Source organism: Oncorhynchus kisutch, linkage group LG18 (assembly GCF_002021735.2).
Source record: "Oncorhynchus kisutch isolate 150728-3 linkage group LG18, Okis_V2, whole genome shotgun sequence".
Taxonomy (NCBI): domain Eukaryota; kingdom Metazoa; phylum Chordata; class Actinopteri; order Salmoniformes; family Salmonidae; genus Oncorhynchus; species Oncorhynchus kisutch.
In genome coordinates this window covers 63,170,542-63,187,472 of record NC_034191.2, presented here as the reverse complement: position 1 = coordinate 63,187,472, position 16,931 = coordinate 63,170,542, and the positions used below count along the sequence as shown (strand labels likewise).

General features: G+C 41.4%; 1 protein-coding gene across 5 annotated transcripts in view; it reads right to left on the bottom strand.

The window, feature by feature from the left end:
• Positions 1-12,230: 12,230 nt before the first annotated feature.
• The window catches only part of ntng1a (netrin g1a), a 229,723-nt gene continuing 225,022 nt past the window's right edge, over positions 12,231-16,931 (bottom strand). For all 5 annotated transcript variants that reach the window (XM_031796454.1, XM_031796457.1, XM_031796456.1 and 2 more), the window contains one exon: positions 12,231-14,136. In XM_031796454.1, coding sequence (XP_031652314.1) covers positions 13,883-14,136 — 254 coding nt within the window. In that variant the 3' untranslated portion in view covers positions 12,231-13,882. The remainder of the gene's footprint in view (positions 14,137-16,931) is intronic.

Sequence of the window (16,931 nt, the reverse complement as noted above, 5' to 3'; positions counted from 1 at the left end):
ACTGCAATTACCACATTTGGACAGTTTGGAGAAGTTGAAAGGACACTTGAATGTACCCTGGACCATAACACCACCACAATGTTTGATTGAGGTAGATATGGTAGAAATGGTGTTTTTAGACTGATCAAATAGCATTTAGGGATTGCAAATATGTAATATGTAATAATTCACAGACATATGCCACTTTGGAGAGGTGTTAGGGACACTTGGAAATGCCCCGTGACCACACCTGAAACCACTGCCTATTTCTAGTTGTTAGGTCTATCGATCCCATTTTTTTCTGATATTGTTCACATGTTGTGGAAGCCATCTGATGTGTTCCCAGCTCTAATTCACTTATAGCTTGTCAATGAAAGATTACTGTCAAAATTGAAAAAATACAAAAAGCGGTTATTTTGTGTGTGCTTGATCTTGTGTATTCTGAACTATTAACTCCCATCGACCTCCGGATCATTTCCTCATAATCCTCGAGATGTCTTCTTTCCAAATAGACCAAGTTGTGGCGTGTCAGAATCATGTATTTACACATGAATAGCAGTTTTGGGTATGTCTATTTAGGTGGAAAACTAAGAGGTTATTTAAAGAGACAAGATTGTTTCTAAAAGAGTAAAATGTCATGATAAGGTACTTTGTCACCACATAATAAACTTCAACACAACAAACCGATTGACTGTCCAACAGATAGATAGCATAGGCCCTGCTCTGGTGTATCATCTGCTTACATTGTTTCAGGCCCAAGTTTGCTCAGTATATCGACGGTATCGGGTTGTTGACTCTCTGGTTGAGTACACATCTGGGCGACCTGATAAACAGGGCACAGGTACCCTGGCAACAGCAGAGCCCGAGAAACGGGCGTGTGGCAACAGCGGAACGTGGTCCGTATGTACTCAGGTTGACAGGGCTCCGTAGACATGGCTGGGTAAAGATCGAAGGAACAACAGAGGCCGCATGCACTAGTTTACCTCATTTACACAGCCAATGGAAACCATTGAAACGTTCTGGTTATGTTTTGTCACTTGTGAATCGTTTTATAATGCATTTAGTAAACCTTATCTTACTGTTGGATTAACTTGTAAAAACAATGCTCACCTTTATCATAATAATAACCTCTTTACTGCATTCTAGACTGTCTGTAATGTATTGCACGCCTTTTCTCATGTGCCTAAATGCCTTTATAACCTTATACAGCTATTCTGCACAATGACATGATTTCCCTTTGAAGGCACCAGTACAAGTCCACTGTGTGATCAACTGTGATCTTCATCTGAGTTGACCCTGCAGAAACACTGTGATACCCTCTTAATTGACCCTTCAGCAACACTGTGATATCCTCTTAGTTGACCCCTGCAGCAACACTGTGATATCCTCTTAGTTAAGCCTGCAGAAACACTGTGATATCCTCTTAGTTGACCCTGCAGCAACACTGTGATATCCTCTTAGTTGACCCTGCAGCAACACTGTGATATCCTCTTAGTTAACCCTGCAGCAGCACTGTGATATCCTCTTAGTTGACCCTGCAGCAACACTGTGATATCCTCTTAGTTGACCCTGCAGCAACACTGTGATATCCTCTTAGTTGACCCTGCAGCAACACTGTGATATCCTCTTAGTTAAGCCTGCAGAAACACTGTGATATCCTCTTAGTTAAGCCTGCAGAAACACTGTGATCTTCATCTTAGTTGACCCTTCAGCAACACTGTGATATCCTCTTAGTTAACCCTGCAGCAGCACTGTGATATCCTCTTAGTTAACCCTGCAGCAACACTGTGATATCCTCTTAGTTAACCCTGCAGCAACACTGTGATATCATCTTAGTTGACCCTGCAGCAACACTGTGATATCCTCTTAGTTAACCCTGCAGCAACACTGTGATATCATCTTAGTTGACCCTGCAGCAACACTGTGATATCCTCTTAGTTAACCCTGCAGCACCACTGTGATCTTCATCTTAGTTGACCCTGCAGCAACACTGTGATATCCTCTTAGTTAACCCTGCAGCAACACTGTGATATCATCTTAGTTGACCCTGCAGCAACACTGTGATATCCTCTTAGTTAACCCTGCAGCAACACTGTGATATCCTCTTAGTTGACTATTCAGCAACACTGTGATATCATCTTAGTTGACCCTGCAGAAACACTGTGATATCCTCTTAGTTAAGCCTGCAGAAACACTGTGATATTTTCTTAGTTAAGCCTGCAGAAACACTGTGATATCATCTTAGTTGACCCTGCAGAAACACTGTGGCATCCTCTTAGTTAAGCCTGCAGCAACACTGTGATATCCTCTTAGTTAACCCTGCAGCAACACTGTGATATCCTCTTAGTTAAGCCTGCAGCAACACTGTGATATCCTCTTAGTTAAGCCTGCAGAAACACTGTGGTATCCTCTTAGTTAAGCCTGCAGCAACACTGTGATATCCTCTTAGATGACCTTGCAGCAACACTAAGTGTCAGTTTAGCCTCCCTCATACCTGCCCACATCACCCCACCGGCATAACCACGCAGATCACTAGGTGATGGCAAGACCAGATCATCAACACCCAAGGCATTGTGTTTAGTGCGTTGGTTGGGGCTGCGTTATTGGACGGGTTGCATCGGTATGGGGTCACGTGATTTAGGAGGGGGTGCGTTGGTATGATGGGTTCAGGGGTTCAGGGGTTCAGAGGCAAGGTGGGAAATCCAGGGGTGTATCTCCGACCTGTTTACAAGGTCAGGGGCTGCAGTGGTTAGGGGTGGCAGGTAGCCTAGTGGTTAGAGCATTGGGCCAGTAACTGAAAGGTTGTTAGATTGTATCCCCGAGCTGACAAGGTAAAAATCTGCCGTTCTGCCTCGGAACAAGGCAGTTCACCCTCTGTTCCTAGGCCGTCACTGTAAATAAGAATTTGTTCTTAACTGACTTGCCTAGTTAAATCAAAAAACAAGAAGCCATGTCACAGGGACTACATTCCTCAGACAGCTTGCTCCAGGGTAGCTAAATAGTACATTAGCATTTCCAGCAAATCCATTTAAACCACTGTCTCTGGCATTGGAAACAGGTGAACTTGATCTGTGTCTCAACCAATAGTCCTAAATAGCTTCCTATATCCTCCTTTGCTATCGGCTTCAGAATCAACAGCCCTGGTATGTGAGAATCACAGGCTTATGAAGAAGCCGGTCCATTTCACGTGATGTCTACGGTACAACCAGCTGGAGCACTACACCGACAGTACAGAGAGGAGCCACAGGAAGCTGTTCCAACCCTTCTACACAATCCTTCTACAAGCTGGAAGGAATAGTCAGTCTGGGATGTCTATACCAAGTTGTACAGAGCTATAACTCAAACCCATGACCAAATATTCATAATACTGTTAGTCTCTAGAAACAATAAAAAAAAGAATAACAATTTGAAAGATGTCCTTTCCTATTGCTGTCTGGATGGTGTATAGGGAAAAAGTCAATTTCAGGCAGGATGATCTACCTGTTAAGAAATGCCAGTATCAATTGAACTGTATTTTGTATGGGTTTACACACCTCCATATAGCCAGGTGGACAAAGTAAGCTAACGCAAGGTCATACTGGAGTGGTAATATTAGTGGAATAATATATTCATTGTCTACACTGGCAATGTGTTTAACAGAGGGGTTATGAATAGACAACAGGCACTTATCTATGGCCTTGGCCTTTTTCACTTCCTTTATGGCAACACCTTCTGAACGTACACCTTGATACATAATATTGACAAGATATCTGCTTAGTCAATTCACATAATGTAGACATTTTAGTTGTATTTTTATGTATGATAAGCACACCTATACCGTAATGACTGCAGAAGTGTTGCAGTCTGTCCAACTCTAACTAATAACGTGTGCTCCCAAAGACTGCAGGAGATGTCCAGGGACATTTCCCCTAAGAAATGCTTTATAGCACCGACCCATAATTCACCATGGTAAAAATGCTTGGCACGTAACACTTCATCACTGAACAAGACATATCGCCCTGGTAACATCACCACGGATATTCTCAGGTGTGCAGCTCTCTGAAGTCAGTCTGTACCATGTGAAAAATGGACTGGTGAAAACGTTCATTAGTCACCCAAGCGTTGAGATTACGCCATTAATGCTGAGGCACCCTAAAAGGAAGCAATGTGGGTCATGAAAGGAACCTTGTACAGTTCAGTATCATTTTCAATCTTACCATAATATTCATTGATTATTTCCCCATTTTAGCCATTTTGAGATAAACATATAATATTTCTCTCAACCTATACTTGGTAAAATGAAGGTGAAAGTAAACATATTAGATTTAATGTTACACACTGTATTAAGGCATCCTATATCTGCTAAAATAAAGGTAAGGGGCAACATTCAGGTAACTGTCATAATAAACAAAAAAATGTAAAGTGTCTTAATAGGGCGTTGGGCCATAGGCATGCACACACACACACACACACACGCGCACACGCGCGCACACGCACACACGCACACGCGCGCACACACACGCACACACGCGCGCACACACGCGCGCACACGCGCGCACACACACGCACACACACACTCACACACACACACACTCTCTTATTTTATCTGTGGTAGCCAACATAATGGGCAACTGGGCATTTTTATACATGACCCTAAGTATGATGAGATGTTAATTGCTTACAGTTTTTTGGTATCGTATTTTTCACATTTTGTTATGTTATAGCCTTATTCTAAAATGGATTAAATAAAACAAAATCCCCATCAATCTACACACAATACTCCATAATGACAAAGCAAAAACAGTTTTTTCAAAAACTTTTCAAATTTATTACAAAAAAAACCGGAGGTACCTTATTTACATAAGTATTCAAACCCTTTGCTAAGAGACTCGAAATTGAGCTCAGGTGCATCCTTTTTCCATTGATCATCCTTGAGATGTTTCTACGACTTGAATAGTCCACCTGTGGCAAATTCAAATGATTAATATGATTTGGAAAGGCTCACAGTTGCCAGTGCATGTCAGAGAAAAAAAACAAGCCATGAGGTGGAAGGAATTGTCCGTAGAGCTCAGAGACAGGATTGTGTAGAGGCACAGATCTGGGGAAGGGTACCAAAAAAATTTGCCAGCATTGAAGGTCCCCAAAAAGACAGTGGCCTCCATCATTCTTAAATGGAAGAAGTTTGAAACAACCAAGACTCTTCCTAGAGCTGGCCGCCCGACCAAACTGAGCAATCGGGGAGAAGGGCCTTGGTCAGTGACGTTACCAAGAACCCGATGGTCACTCTGACAGAACAGAACCAGTGTTCCTCTGTGGAGATGGGAGAACTTTCCAGAAGGACAACTATCTCTGCATCACTCCACCAACCAGGCCTTTATGGTAGAGTGGCCAAACGGAAGCCATCCTCAGTAAAAGGCACATGAAAGCCCACTTGGAGTTTGCCAAAAGGCTCCTAAAGACTCTCAGACCATGAGAAACAAGATCCTCTGGTCTGATGAAGCCAGGATTGAACTCTTTGGTCTGAATGCAAAGCATCTGGAGGAATCCTGGCACCATCCCTACGGTGAAGCATGGCGGTGGCAGCATCATGCTGTGGGAATGTTTTTCAGCGGCAGAGACTGGGACTCTAGTCAGGATCGAGGGAAAGATGAATGAAGCAAAGTACAAAGAGATCCTTGATGAAAACCTGCTCCAGAGTTCTCAGGACCTCAGACAACCCTAAATACACAGCTAAGACAACACAGGAGTGGCTTCAGGACAAGTCTCTGAATGCCCTTGAGGGGCCCAGCCAGAATCCGGACTTGAACCCGATCTAATTTCTCTGGAGAGACCTGCAAATAGCTGTGCAGTGACGCTCCACATCCAACGTGACAGAGCTTGAGAGGATCTGCAGAGAAGAATGGGAGAAACTCCCCAAATATAGGTGTGTCAAGCTTGTAGCGTCATACCCAAGAAGACGGCTGTGATCGCTGTCAAAGGTGCTTCAACAAAGTACTGAGTAAAGGATCTGAATACTTATCAAAATGTGATAATTCAGTTTTTATTTTTTATACATTTGCAAACATTTCTAAAAACCTGTTTTTGCTTTGTGATTATGGGGTATTGTGTGTAGATTGATGAGGGGGAAAAAATGTATACATTTTTGAGTAAGGCTGTAACATAACAAAATGTGGAACAAGTCAATACTGATAGCCACCGTGCTTCTACACCTGCATTGCTTGCTGTTTGGAGTTTTAGGCTGGGTTTCTGTACAGCACTTTGTGACATCAGCTGATGTAAGATGGGCTTTATAAATACATTTGATGTATTGATTGATTGAATACTTTCTGAATGCACTGTATGTGGTACAATTTTCACAACTTGGTACAAAACTCCAAACTGGTCACACTTGTAGCGCAGCAGTCTTACACTCAAAACCAGTCATTGTGCATTCATTTGGATTAGAAACATCTCTCACCACACAACCATTGATTCAGACTATAAGTTAATTGTGAAATGCATTGAGAACATTGGTATAATCACCAAAACACAACATACAGTAACTACCAGTTAATCCAACAGCAAAAAGAAAGTAATATGCTACAGTACTGTAAATTACAGTAGATTACACAGTTTTCACATTAGGCAATACACTTACATTACTCAACATATTTGACAGAAAATCTATAATTTCCATAATATCTATCCAAGGTGTGATCAATGAAGACATCCTCTACAATCACTCATACAAAAAAACATGTTATTTTTCAGATATAATTGCAAATTAGATGTACTTTCTGTAATTAAATGTTAGAAATTAAATTCATGAAAATAAAATATAACGTTAGGCACACATTCATTGGCATCAAGCCAGTCTTGAACATTTGGCCATGAATTCTCATCCACATCAAACTGAATGTCCTCAATGTTCATGCACCGCGTAAAAAACCTTTTGGCATGGCGAATCCAAGCTTGACATTGGTCTGTAGTGATGTCGCCACATGCCTCATCCATGGCCAGAAGGAGGGTGGCACTCTCATGGGGAAGGCGATCATACACCTTCCACCTCCATGCTGAAAGAAAACCCTCAATAATGTTGAGGAAAGGGGAGTATGGTGGTAGCTACAGGGTCACAAATCGGGGATGGGCCCAAAACCATGCCTGAACCACCTCTGCAAGGTGGAACCTGATATTGTCCCGCACAATGACATAGGTGACCTCTTCACTTTGACAGGCCTGCTCAATTTCATTGAGGAACACAATGTGGTGTGCAGCATTGTAGGATCCAAGTAATGGCCTACGTCTTACCACACCATCTTCAGGCATACTGTAGCTGCTCACCAGGATATGTTTCACCACGTTGCCCAGGGACTTGGACGTTGGCCGATGAGTTTTGGCCAGTTTGAAGCCGCTTCATCAACAAAGACATACTTGTGATGGTTCACAGCAGCATCAAGCACCATCACCCTCTAAAAATATATTTTGGTTAGTTATTTTTACAGTATAGTTCCAATATGATATTGTGAAATAGCATGTGCATCAAATAGTAACAGTAATACAGTATAAAGTGCTGTACCTGAACATACTCGGCCCGCAGTTGTTTCACCCAGTCGCTGTTTCTCTCAAAAGGCACCAGGTAAATGTGTTTCATAGATACCTGGTGCCTCTTCAAAATGCGGCCGATTGTTGGTAGGCTGATGGATGCCACATTGGCGAAGGTGTCATCATTCTCCTCAATGGCCTGCTTTATTTCGGACAGCTGTGTGTTATTCCTGGTCCTCACCATTGCACCACTGTCCACTCCTGCTGGTCGGTAAACACACGCCACGGCCATCACCATAGGGTCTTCTGTCAATTCTGAGGGTAGAACATAGTATACTGTCAATAGTTCATACTGTAACATGTTTTGTGAATTTACATGCATTACAATATGTAATTTACTGTAAATGTAATGGTTAAACATGACATATCCTGCAGACTTACCGTTTTTTGGGTCGAAACATTCTGATGATCGAATTGACAGTTGATCTTTTCATATTGGGGTGATCTGGCAGCCTCTGCCATGGTAAGGCCTCTGTTTTCCACATGGTCAACGACGATGGCCCGGACTTGATTAGACACATCAGTTCCCTGCCGTCTGCCTCCCTCTCTCTGATGTCCACCTCTTTGACGGGGCCCATGGCCTCCTCTTTGACCTCTTTGACAGGGCCCATGCCCACCTCTTTGACCTCTTTGATGGGGCCAGTGCCCACGTCTCTGACAAGCTCCTTGTCCACGAGTTCTTTGATTTCTTCCTCTCCCTTGCCGTCTATCTGCTCCATGTTGAAAGAAATGTCAAGTGTTCACACATCCCTTTTATATATATGGTGACCAATTGTGGTTACCACTATGTGAAATCAGTTTGCAAAAACAAATATTCATTATGTATGGTTATCATGAATCATACATGTCATTTAGATGTTTATACTTTACAAACACACCATTTATTTCTGTAATTCTCAAAATCCATATATAGTAGACAAACCAGTTTAAGATCTATAGGTTTACCAAACGGTTAAGTGATTAACCATTAAGTTGAATTAAGGGATGATCTTACGTATCTAAACAAATAAGAAGAGAATCATATGAAAAGTATTATGAGTATTGCATTGTGAAAGGCAAAACAGCAGAACAACAGAAAAAAACAGCCTTTTTGATGATCTATTTTGAGTTTTGTTCAAAGAGTTGTGAAATATGACCATACACTTGTGAAAATAATACCAAAAATGAAGAAAAACAAACAAACTCAGGAACCACACATGTAAGCACCTGCTTTCAATATACTTTGTATCCCTGATTAACTCAAGTGTTTCCTTTATTTTGCCAGTTACCTGTATAATAAAAGTTACTGTAACACACTGTATTTATAACAATCTCTGGCAATAGAGTTTGGTCGTTCTAAACAGGATTACAATTTAGTGACACCCACACCCTGGGTTCCATTACTAGACTGATAGCAGGTTTGAAAGCGTGGAGAGAGCTGGCGTTTGATAAGTAAAGACGCCTGCTCAGAAAGGAACACAAATCGATGGCTGCTGTCTCTGGCTGGATCTCTGCATTGATTATCACACAGAGAGAGAAGCATCCGGGCCATGCAGGGAAACAGTAACCAGGACCAAGGTCAATATTCACCCAACCCACACCTTACTGCAGGCTCAGGCCTATCCCAACCTTAACCATTTCCTTAACCACTCGGGAATTAAGAGTTTTGTACTATTTTGCAATGTCTGCATTCATCAATTTAGCAAGAGGACAATATTTTGAATAATGTTGAAGTGTAATTTTATTGGTAACTAACAGTAACTCTAGTGCCCGAAATCTGGCGCCGTAGTCCTAAAACCTTAACCCACTCGGAATGAATGCCTAAACTTAACCGTCGAGTTGAGTTTCAGTTGAACTTATTTGTTGTTTGTTTGACTGACAGCTAACATAAATCTAAATATTCCGTAATTAAAATGGCCACACAGTGCATAATCTACAGACAGAACCACATACAGCCCCACAGTGTTAGCTAGGCTACTTTTGTTCTTTATTGTTATTCACACATTTTTCTTATGTGTTTTACCTTTACCATAAGTTAGCATTTCACTGATAGTCTACACCTGTTGTCTACGATGCATGTGACAAATAACATTTGATTGATTGATTGACAGTGCAAATCTCTGTTGCTACAGACCCTGTGCATAACAGGGTCTGAATTCTCTTTGGTGCTTGAGTTGTGCAGACTACACCCAGGTCCAGTCTAGTCTATAGTACACAGACTCTCTTCTGTTTGTTTCCACTACAACACATAGCTTTCTAATGGCATCTCTTGAGTCCTTTTGTCTTTCTGGTATTTTTGTTCAGGAGGCATCTTCTCTCTTTATTCCTCCTTGGTCTGTTTCCCATGGTAGGGTCATTATTAAAGGAATGTTGGTAAACACAACAGAACAACACAAAATGGATCGATATAACAAGTAAACAAGGATAATAGATAAGAATATGGTCCAAAAAAAAAACTCTTCTCGCAATACATTCTGTGAGACTCCAGGGATCATCAACTAGATTCAGCCGTGGGACGATTCTTTTCTTGAGCGGCTGGTCGGGGGGCCGGAACATAATTATAAATAATTTGTAGACTGCAAATTGACCGCAAGAAGCCCAAACAGATATCATATTTGACTAAAACATCACGTGTCTCTCTATCATGCGTGGGAATACTTGGGAACATATTAAAAGAAATGAAATCACTTGGAGATGATTTCCTGGTGTTGGTACAGTCTTTTGTCCAATAATGAAAATGAAAATAATATAACAATAATAATACTTGGGGGCAAAAAAAAACACCCGCTGGCCATCTTTGGCCCGCGAACCACCAGTTGGGGAACCCTTCTTTACACATTAAAACTACTCTTAACAAAGTTTAGAACCAGTGGTACAGTCGCTAGCTAGCCATTAGCATTGTTTGCTAATAGAGCTGGGTTGTGTTTAGTGATTCTGTGTGTTTAGGTCAGTGAGCAGATAGATTGCAGAACAGCAATCTAGTCGTTCAGTCATTTCCCTGAACGACTATAGTCTATTTTAATTATCCACACAGAATGCACGCTGACACCTGAATGTATATTTAAAATTAGTCCCACTGTAGGGGACCTTGACAAAACCATGACTTTGACTGGTTTCATCAACACGTTTCTGGGTAAATGTTGGAGAGGTCGAGGCAGTAACATCCTGGAGCTTCTTATATTATTGTTGTAATGGGGCCTGTCACTCTTATATTTCCTCATCAACAAAGTCCAATGCCAGGAAACTACTCTTTCCAAGATAATAGGAGTAAAGCTGATAGAGTTGATTATTCCATCGGAGGAAAGAGGCATACTAGTGTGTAATCTCTGCCACCATATGTTACCTGTGAGGGTTGAGAGGGCCAGCAGGTTTGGTATTCAACCTAATCCTGGGATTTGAATACAATTTGGTGGCTCCGTCAGGATTGCAACAGGGACCTTCACAGAAATTAAAATGAATCATTGCGCTTTCTGTAACTCGGCCAAACTACATTGTACTTTTTGTTCAACCGATAGTCGCTCCTGAGAAACATAATGAGTAAAAAATGGCCTTTACCAAATGCGATTTAAAGACCTGCCTAGGCAACTGACTTTGTGTTTTATAAAGATATAGCACACCATTGAAAACACATGGCTGTTCGAATAGTATTTCTTCATCAGTGAGTAGGCTGCAAAGTGGCAGTTATGGTCGGCCAAGCTGTAAAATGCGAAGATGGCATAAATACAGTAGTTATAGCCCCAATAAACACACAGTATATAAGCAGCTATTGTCTGGGGGTTTTCCATAACAAGGATCCAGGGAGAGTTGAATATATGTTATTGTAATCTCAAGTTCCACTAGAGATCCTGACATTTAGAGAGCAATACTCAAACAACCTGTTTCTTTATGTACAGTGCCATTGTGCCATTGTCATAGACCAGGTACATTATCCTCACAGCATACACACTGATGGAACAACAGGGAGAACACATCATAGGACAGCAGGTAAGCCCTCCAACTAAACAAACAATGCTAAAGGTAAAACTTCAAGTAACCCAAACTTTTAGAGAAACTAAGAAAGAAAGAGATCCTCAGCAGGAGGTGAGGTTTGGATTTTCCAGGTTATGGATGAACTGTCTAGTATCTGACAAGACCCACTTTATAAACTTTGAACACAGGCTCTCAGGTAGTCGTCGATAGCTGTTAATATTTAATTCACCCTCCCTCCCCCACAATGCATTTCACTGAAACAAATCTTTACCGGATTGAATTCAAGATAAATAGCATTCAAATTTCACTGGGGCTTATAGCATTCTCCATTATTAGCCTTTCCCAAGGTATTTAAAGGTCTTCGCATCAGTTTATCTTTGTGCTTGGAAAAACTATTTACTACTGTTTGTGTCCTTAAAGTACATACACATTTTTTAAATTATTATTGCAGCTTGTTCACTGATGAATTGTCAACTGAGGAACAAGCAATGATCAACACAGTTGTCTCAACTTATTTCTTAAACTTTTATTCACTTAAATTTGTCCAGTGTTAAAGCGACAAGAAAACATTTAGAATGTCCTTTTGTGGGATCTTATTACACTATAGTATACTGTAGATGTTAACCGATATTCTTTGATGCCAGCACGTTGCCAATACTGAGGAAACTCAAACTGTGCAACCAAAAGAGAAAAATAAACCAGTGAAAAAAAAAAATGAAAAAAAGAAAGCTGAACAAGTCCAAAACATTTCTTCTGCTTTTTAATTTTCATCTGGAGTAGATACAGTAACAAGTTGCATTTTAACACTGTTCGGCAAATAGTACAAAATAATTATTACATGTATTTTTTGCTCTGTCAAGAAAATAAATTGTAAATACACTGATGATTCTCTAAGCACTTTGTCAGCTCAAGTGAACACTAAGCTCTTTGACCAAGGTCTCAGGTAATGCAGATGTCTACAGGTCAAATAAGTACACAGGTAGTCTGGCTATCTTTTGGAGAGGGAGGATATGGGGCTATTACACATGTGCGTCACTAACACCGGACAAAAAAATCTTTCAACCGACAAGGGTTACAGAGTAACGTTCACAAAAGCACAGGTCAGTGGACAGAGGCGGCTGGGTGGGACTGATGGGAGGGGACAGGTGAGGAATATAGGGAGAGAGATATAGAGAAGGATGGAGTGGGAGACAGACAGAGAGAGAGAGAGAGAGAGAGAGAGAGAGAGAGAGAGAAAGAAAAAAAGAACAGAGAAGGAAAAAGAGAGAGCGAGAGACAATTGTATTTATTTAACTAGGCAAGTCAGTTAAGAACAAATTCTTATTTACAATGACGGCCTACACCGGCCAAACCCAGATGACGCTGGGCCAATTGTGCGCCGCCCTTTGGGACTCCCAATCACGGCCTGTTGTGATACAGCCTGGTGTCTGTAGTGATGCCTCTAGCGCTAAGATGCAGTGCTTTAGACCGCTGCGCCACTCGGGAGCCCAACAGAAAGAGAGCGAGACAGAGAGAAAGAGAGAGGGCGACAGAGAGATGAGAATAAGAGAGAGAGAAAGCAAGAGAGAGAGAGAGAGAGACAGACAGACTGAGAGAGAGAGAGAGAGAGAGGTGGGCAAGATTTTTGATCTCCGGATCAAAATCCGGATAGATTTCCTTATATCCACAATGCACTGACAGCAAAGAATGCTTACATTTCCTTTTTTATTTTCCCTCTGCCTCAATTTCTCTATTTAGGTTTTATTTTTCAAACAGCCTGTCTGTCTACCCTTCAGCAGCGGTAGGGACAGTTCTATGGAGTTCTTCGTCAGTCAGTCAGTCAGTCGGTCAGTTCAGCCCAGAAGCAGTTCAGTCCAGCCAGCACCAAACCCCAAAGCACCCTAAGACAGGGGCAGCTAGCAGCTGCTGGCCTTGCTAGCTAGAGCTTGCTGTCGCTTATTGGTCGCAGCTGCCGTTGCCGTGGCAATAAGAGAGGAAGTGAACAAAGTGTCTGTCATCTCCAGTCCCTCCTTTTGACAGTTAGGGGGAAAAGTCTCTGGTATGGCTTAGGTCACTGGTGTCTGTTGTTTGACTTGTTTGACTTTTTATGAAGCAAATGCTCAAGTTAAACTCTTTTTAAATATCTGGTATTTATTTTTCTTTATTGATTTCATTTTTTCTCTCATTTCTATATATACTTTTATTTTTTTACTCAAATTAAAGTTTTGCTTTCATTCTGGCACATTCCCTTATAGACAGCATGTGTCCTTGCTGTGTCTGGTGGACAGCTAGTACAGTACAGTATAGTAGACTAAGCTCATGGTCGTTGTAGTTCTGGTTGTTGTTGTTGTAGAGAAGTTGGTAATTGGGTAGTTTGCTCCAACAGTTCAGTGTAGACCGTGTAGGCCTCTGGTTCTCAGAGCAGGGCGGGCCTGTAGGAGGCCTCTCTGAGCAGCGTCGAGCCCAGCAGGAGCAGCAGCAAGGTGGAGAGTGGTGTAGATGAGAGGGCGGCTTGGCCCGAGTCGGGCCCACCACAGCCCCCCAGCTCCGACTCACAGCGGGGCTTCTCACACAGCAGGCCCGTGAATGCTGCGGTACACTGGCACCGCAGGTTGTTCAGACACACACCGCCGTTCTGGCAGCGCAGGAGCTCGTTGTCACACACTCGGGCTGAGAGAGAGATGGAGAGATATGTGAGACACATACACACACCTGGAGCAGAGTACTGTACACTGCTCACTACCCCGGCTGTTATGTTGATTTACAAATCGTACTGTTATCTGAGTCTCCACTCTAGTGAGCGCAATAAGAAAGGGATAGTCAACGAGGGGCTATGCGTTCTTTGAAAAATAATGAACGACGTGGAAGGTGTGTTCCATGAAGCGCTAGCGGAGTGGAACTGACCTTCCACAGAGTTTTGTTATTTTCCAGAGAACGCATAGAGCCCCAAGTTGATGATCCCTTTCATACCATGGCTATAATTTAACACATTTGCCGCTAGAAATGTTTTCATTTGCAGGTAAAAATGTGTTCAACATCCACTGAAGTAGCTAGCAAGTTTGCTTAGCATTACGTTGATTTGTGCATTTTAGCTACTTTGCAGATCAATCATGACTATGACAGTAACGCATCACATGCAGCATAACCAGTGCAGTAATAAAAAAGAACATTAATGAATGTCAGTCATTTATACTGGTTAGTAAAAAACAACAAAAACAAAATCTCACTGATGTGTAATTTTAGTCAAAATAGAAAAAAAGAACATAACATAAATTTCAATTTCCCACAATATTGACGACAGGATAAGAATGGTAGGAAGAAGACTATAATCTCATTATTACCAAACATTTTTGACCAGACATTTATTCTGACCATGCTGTTGTGGCACAGTTGTCACACTGCCAGCTAGTTGCATTGCAGTAAGGTAACAGTTTCATTCCCAACATGATTTTGTCAAATACGTTCTACAGTTCATGTCCACTCCTGTTGTAGTGAATACAACTGGTTATTGTGTTGGTCAAAATGAAGGGCTGGTCTTTCAGCACTATCTATGAAATTCTTGCATGAATAATTTTCTTCTTCCAATTTCAAAACAGGTAACTGCATTCTATAATAGATAGAGAAACTAAAATAAACTAAAAGTATTTGTAACATTTGCACGCACTATGCAAAATATAAATTATTTATTACAATTCTAGGTTATAAGTCCACTTCTAAAGACAATTCATATATTTTTTGCATAACGCACTTGATCATTGTGTCTTTCTCAAACGTTCCTCCCCAATCTGAATGTGTTCCTTTTATCATTCCCATTACATGAATTACCAAAATGGTAAAGGGCCATTTGTCATGCGTCATTTTGCAGTGATATACTAGGATCCCACTGAAGGGTCTACACCACGTGATGAATCGTAGCTCGGCACAAAGTTTCTCACAGCCCGTGGGCATTTCCAAAACACTGAACTGACTTTATATGAGTTGAGTTGAGAGTTAGGTGGGAATGGGTATATTTAGAGCCGGGGACACCAAGGCCAGTCTATTCCCATCGGAGCTTAGCTGTCAAGCAAGCTGCAGGCAAACAAACCAACAAACCCAACCCAGCCCAGCACAGAACTAACAAACCAACCGATGGAGAGAGACAAATAAACAGTGAAAAACAAGCAGGCTAGGGCCAGACCACCTCAATGCAGCACAACAAGAGAGAGATGGAGCTCATTTGGCCTTTTCATGAAAGGGGAAAACAATGTGACAGTTGAATGTTCCCCCCCCTGAAATATTTTGAAAAGCAAATATTACAAGAATAACTGACACTGATCCTTCCTCACACTTCTTTTCATAGCCACAGCTGCAGGTAGGAACTTTTTGAATTTTTTAAACATCTTTAAAGCCTATATTTTATTTAGAAATAGTCTGTTCAACCCAACAGGGTTTAATGGACCGGTACACTGTCAAAAGACTACAAGTCCCAGACTCCAATCATGGGTTTGTGTTCGTCATCAAGCATGTCCAACACAGTTTTTTTCCTTTACAATGCTAATGAATCTTTTCCCTGTAAACTATCAAGCAACTGTTTACTATCATGGACGTGAAAAAAAGGAGACAGAAAATACCTGTTAACGACTATTAACGCAACGTTACCAAGGCAATCCTCAAATGGACGGATTGATATTAAACAGACAATTTGACACATGACAATGACATCACTGGTTCATTTATGAGTCAGGAATCTTTTGTTTTATCCTCTGCACTGTCTGGTTCAGCAAATACTATCAGGGAAACAGGCAGGCTGACCAACTTGGTAATGGGGTGTGCGTTCCCCTCAAGATCTCATTGAGAGTAATCAAGTGAATTAATTAAAAAGACATGTTTTACCCCTAGGGTCCCTGAAGTAATCCTGACATGGACAAGACTCTATTAATTAAACATCAACCTTTCGTTTTGTCCATACATTTTTATCTCCAATTGCCCTTTGCAAAAATATGATTATTTTGCAAGAGGGGCCTTATTGGTTTTGCCCTGACAAAGGATGGTGTGTGCATATTAATTCTCTATCTACAGGCAATGCATTCTGATGAGACTTGTAGGTCCTAGAAATATGTGATTCCTACCACGTAGATAATGCTTCTTACTGATACTCTAATAATACAACAGGGTTTGGATTAAGGGCCAGAAATGCAGTGGAAGGAAAAGAGCAGCCATTAACCACTGAACCACTTAACACTGACAGATCAATACCAAAGTGTTACCAGAGAGTTGGTAGAAGAGGGTGAGGAGAGCAGTAATGGTGACAGTTAAATGAAGTGATGGTAAACTTGGACAGAGTTCTAAAGACTACATTAGTCAGACTAAAAGAGGTGGGATAGATTCTGCTTTCTGTGTTGAGAGGCCTGACCTGAAAATAATTTATTCTAGTTTTTTTAGTTTTTCTATCCCCGTCTTTCCTGGGGAAGGCTACTCTCTTATAT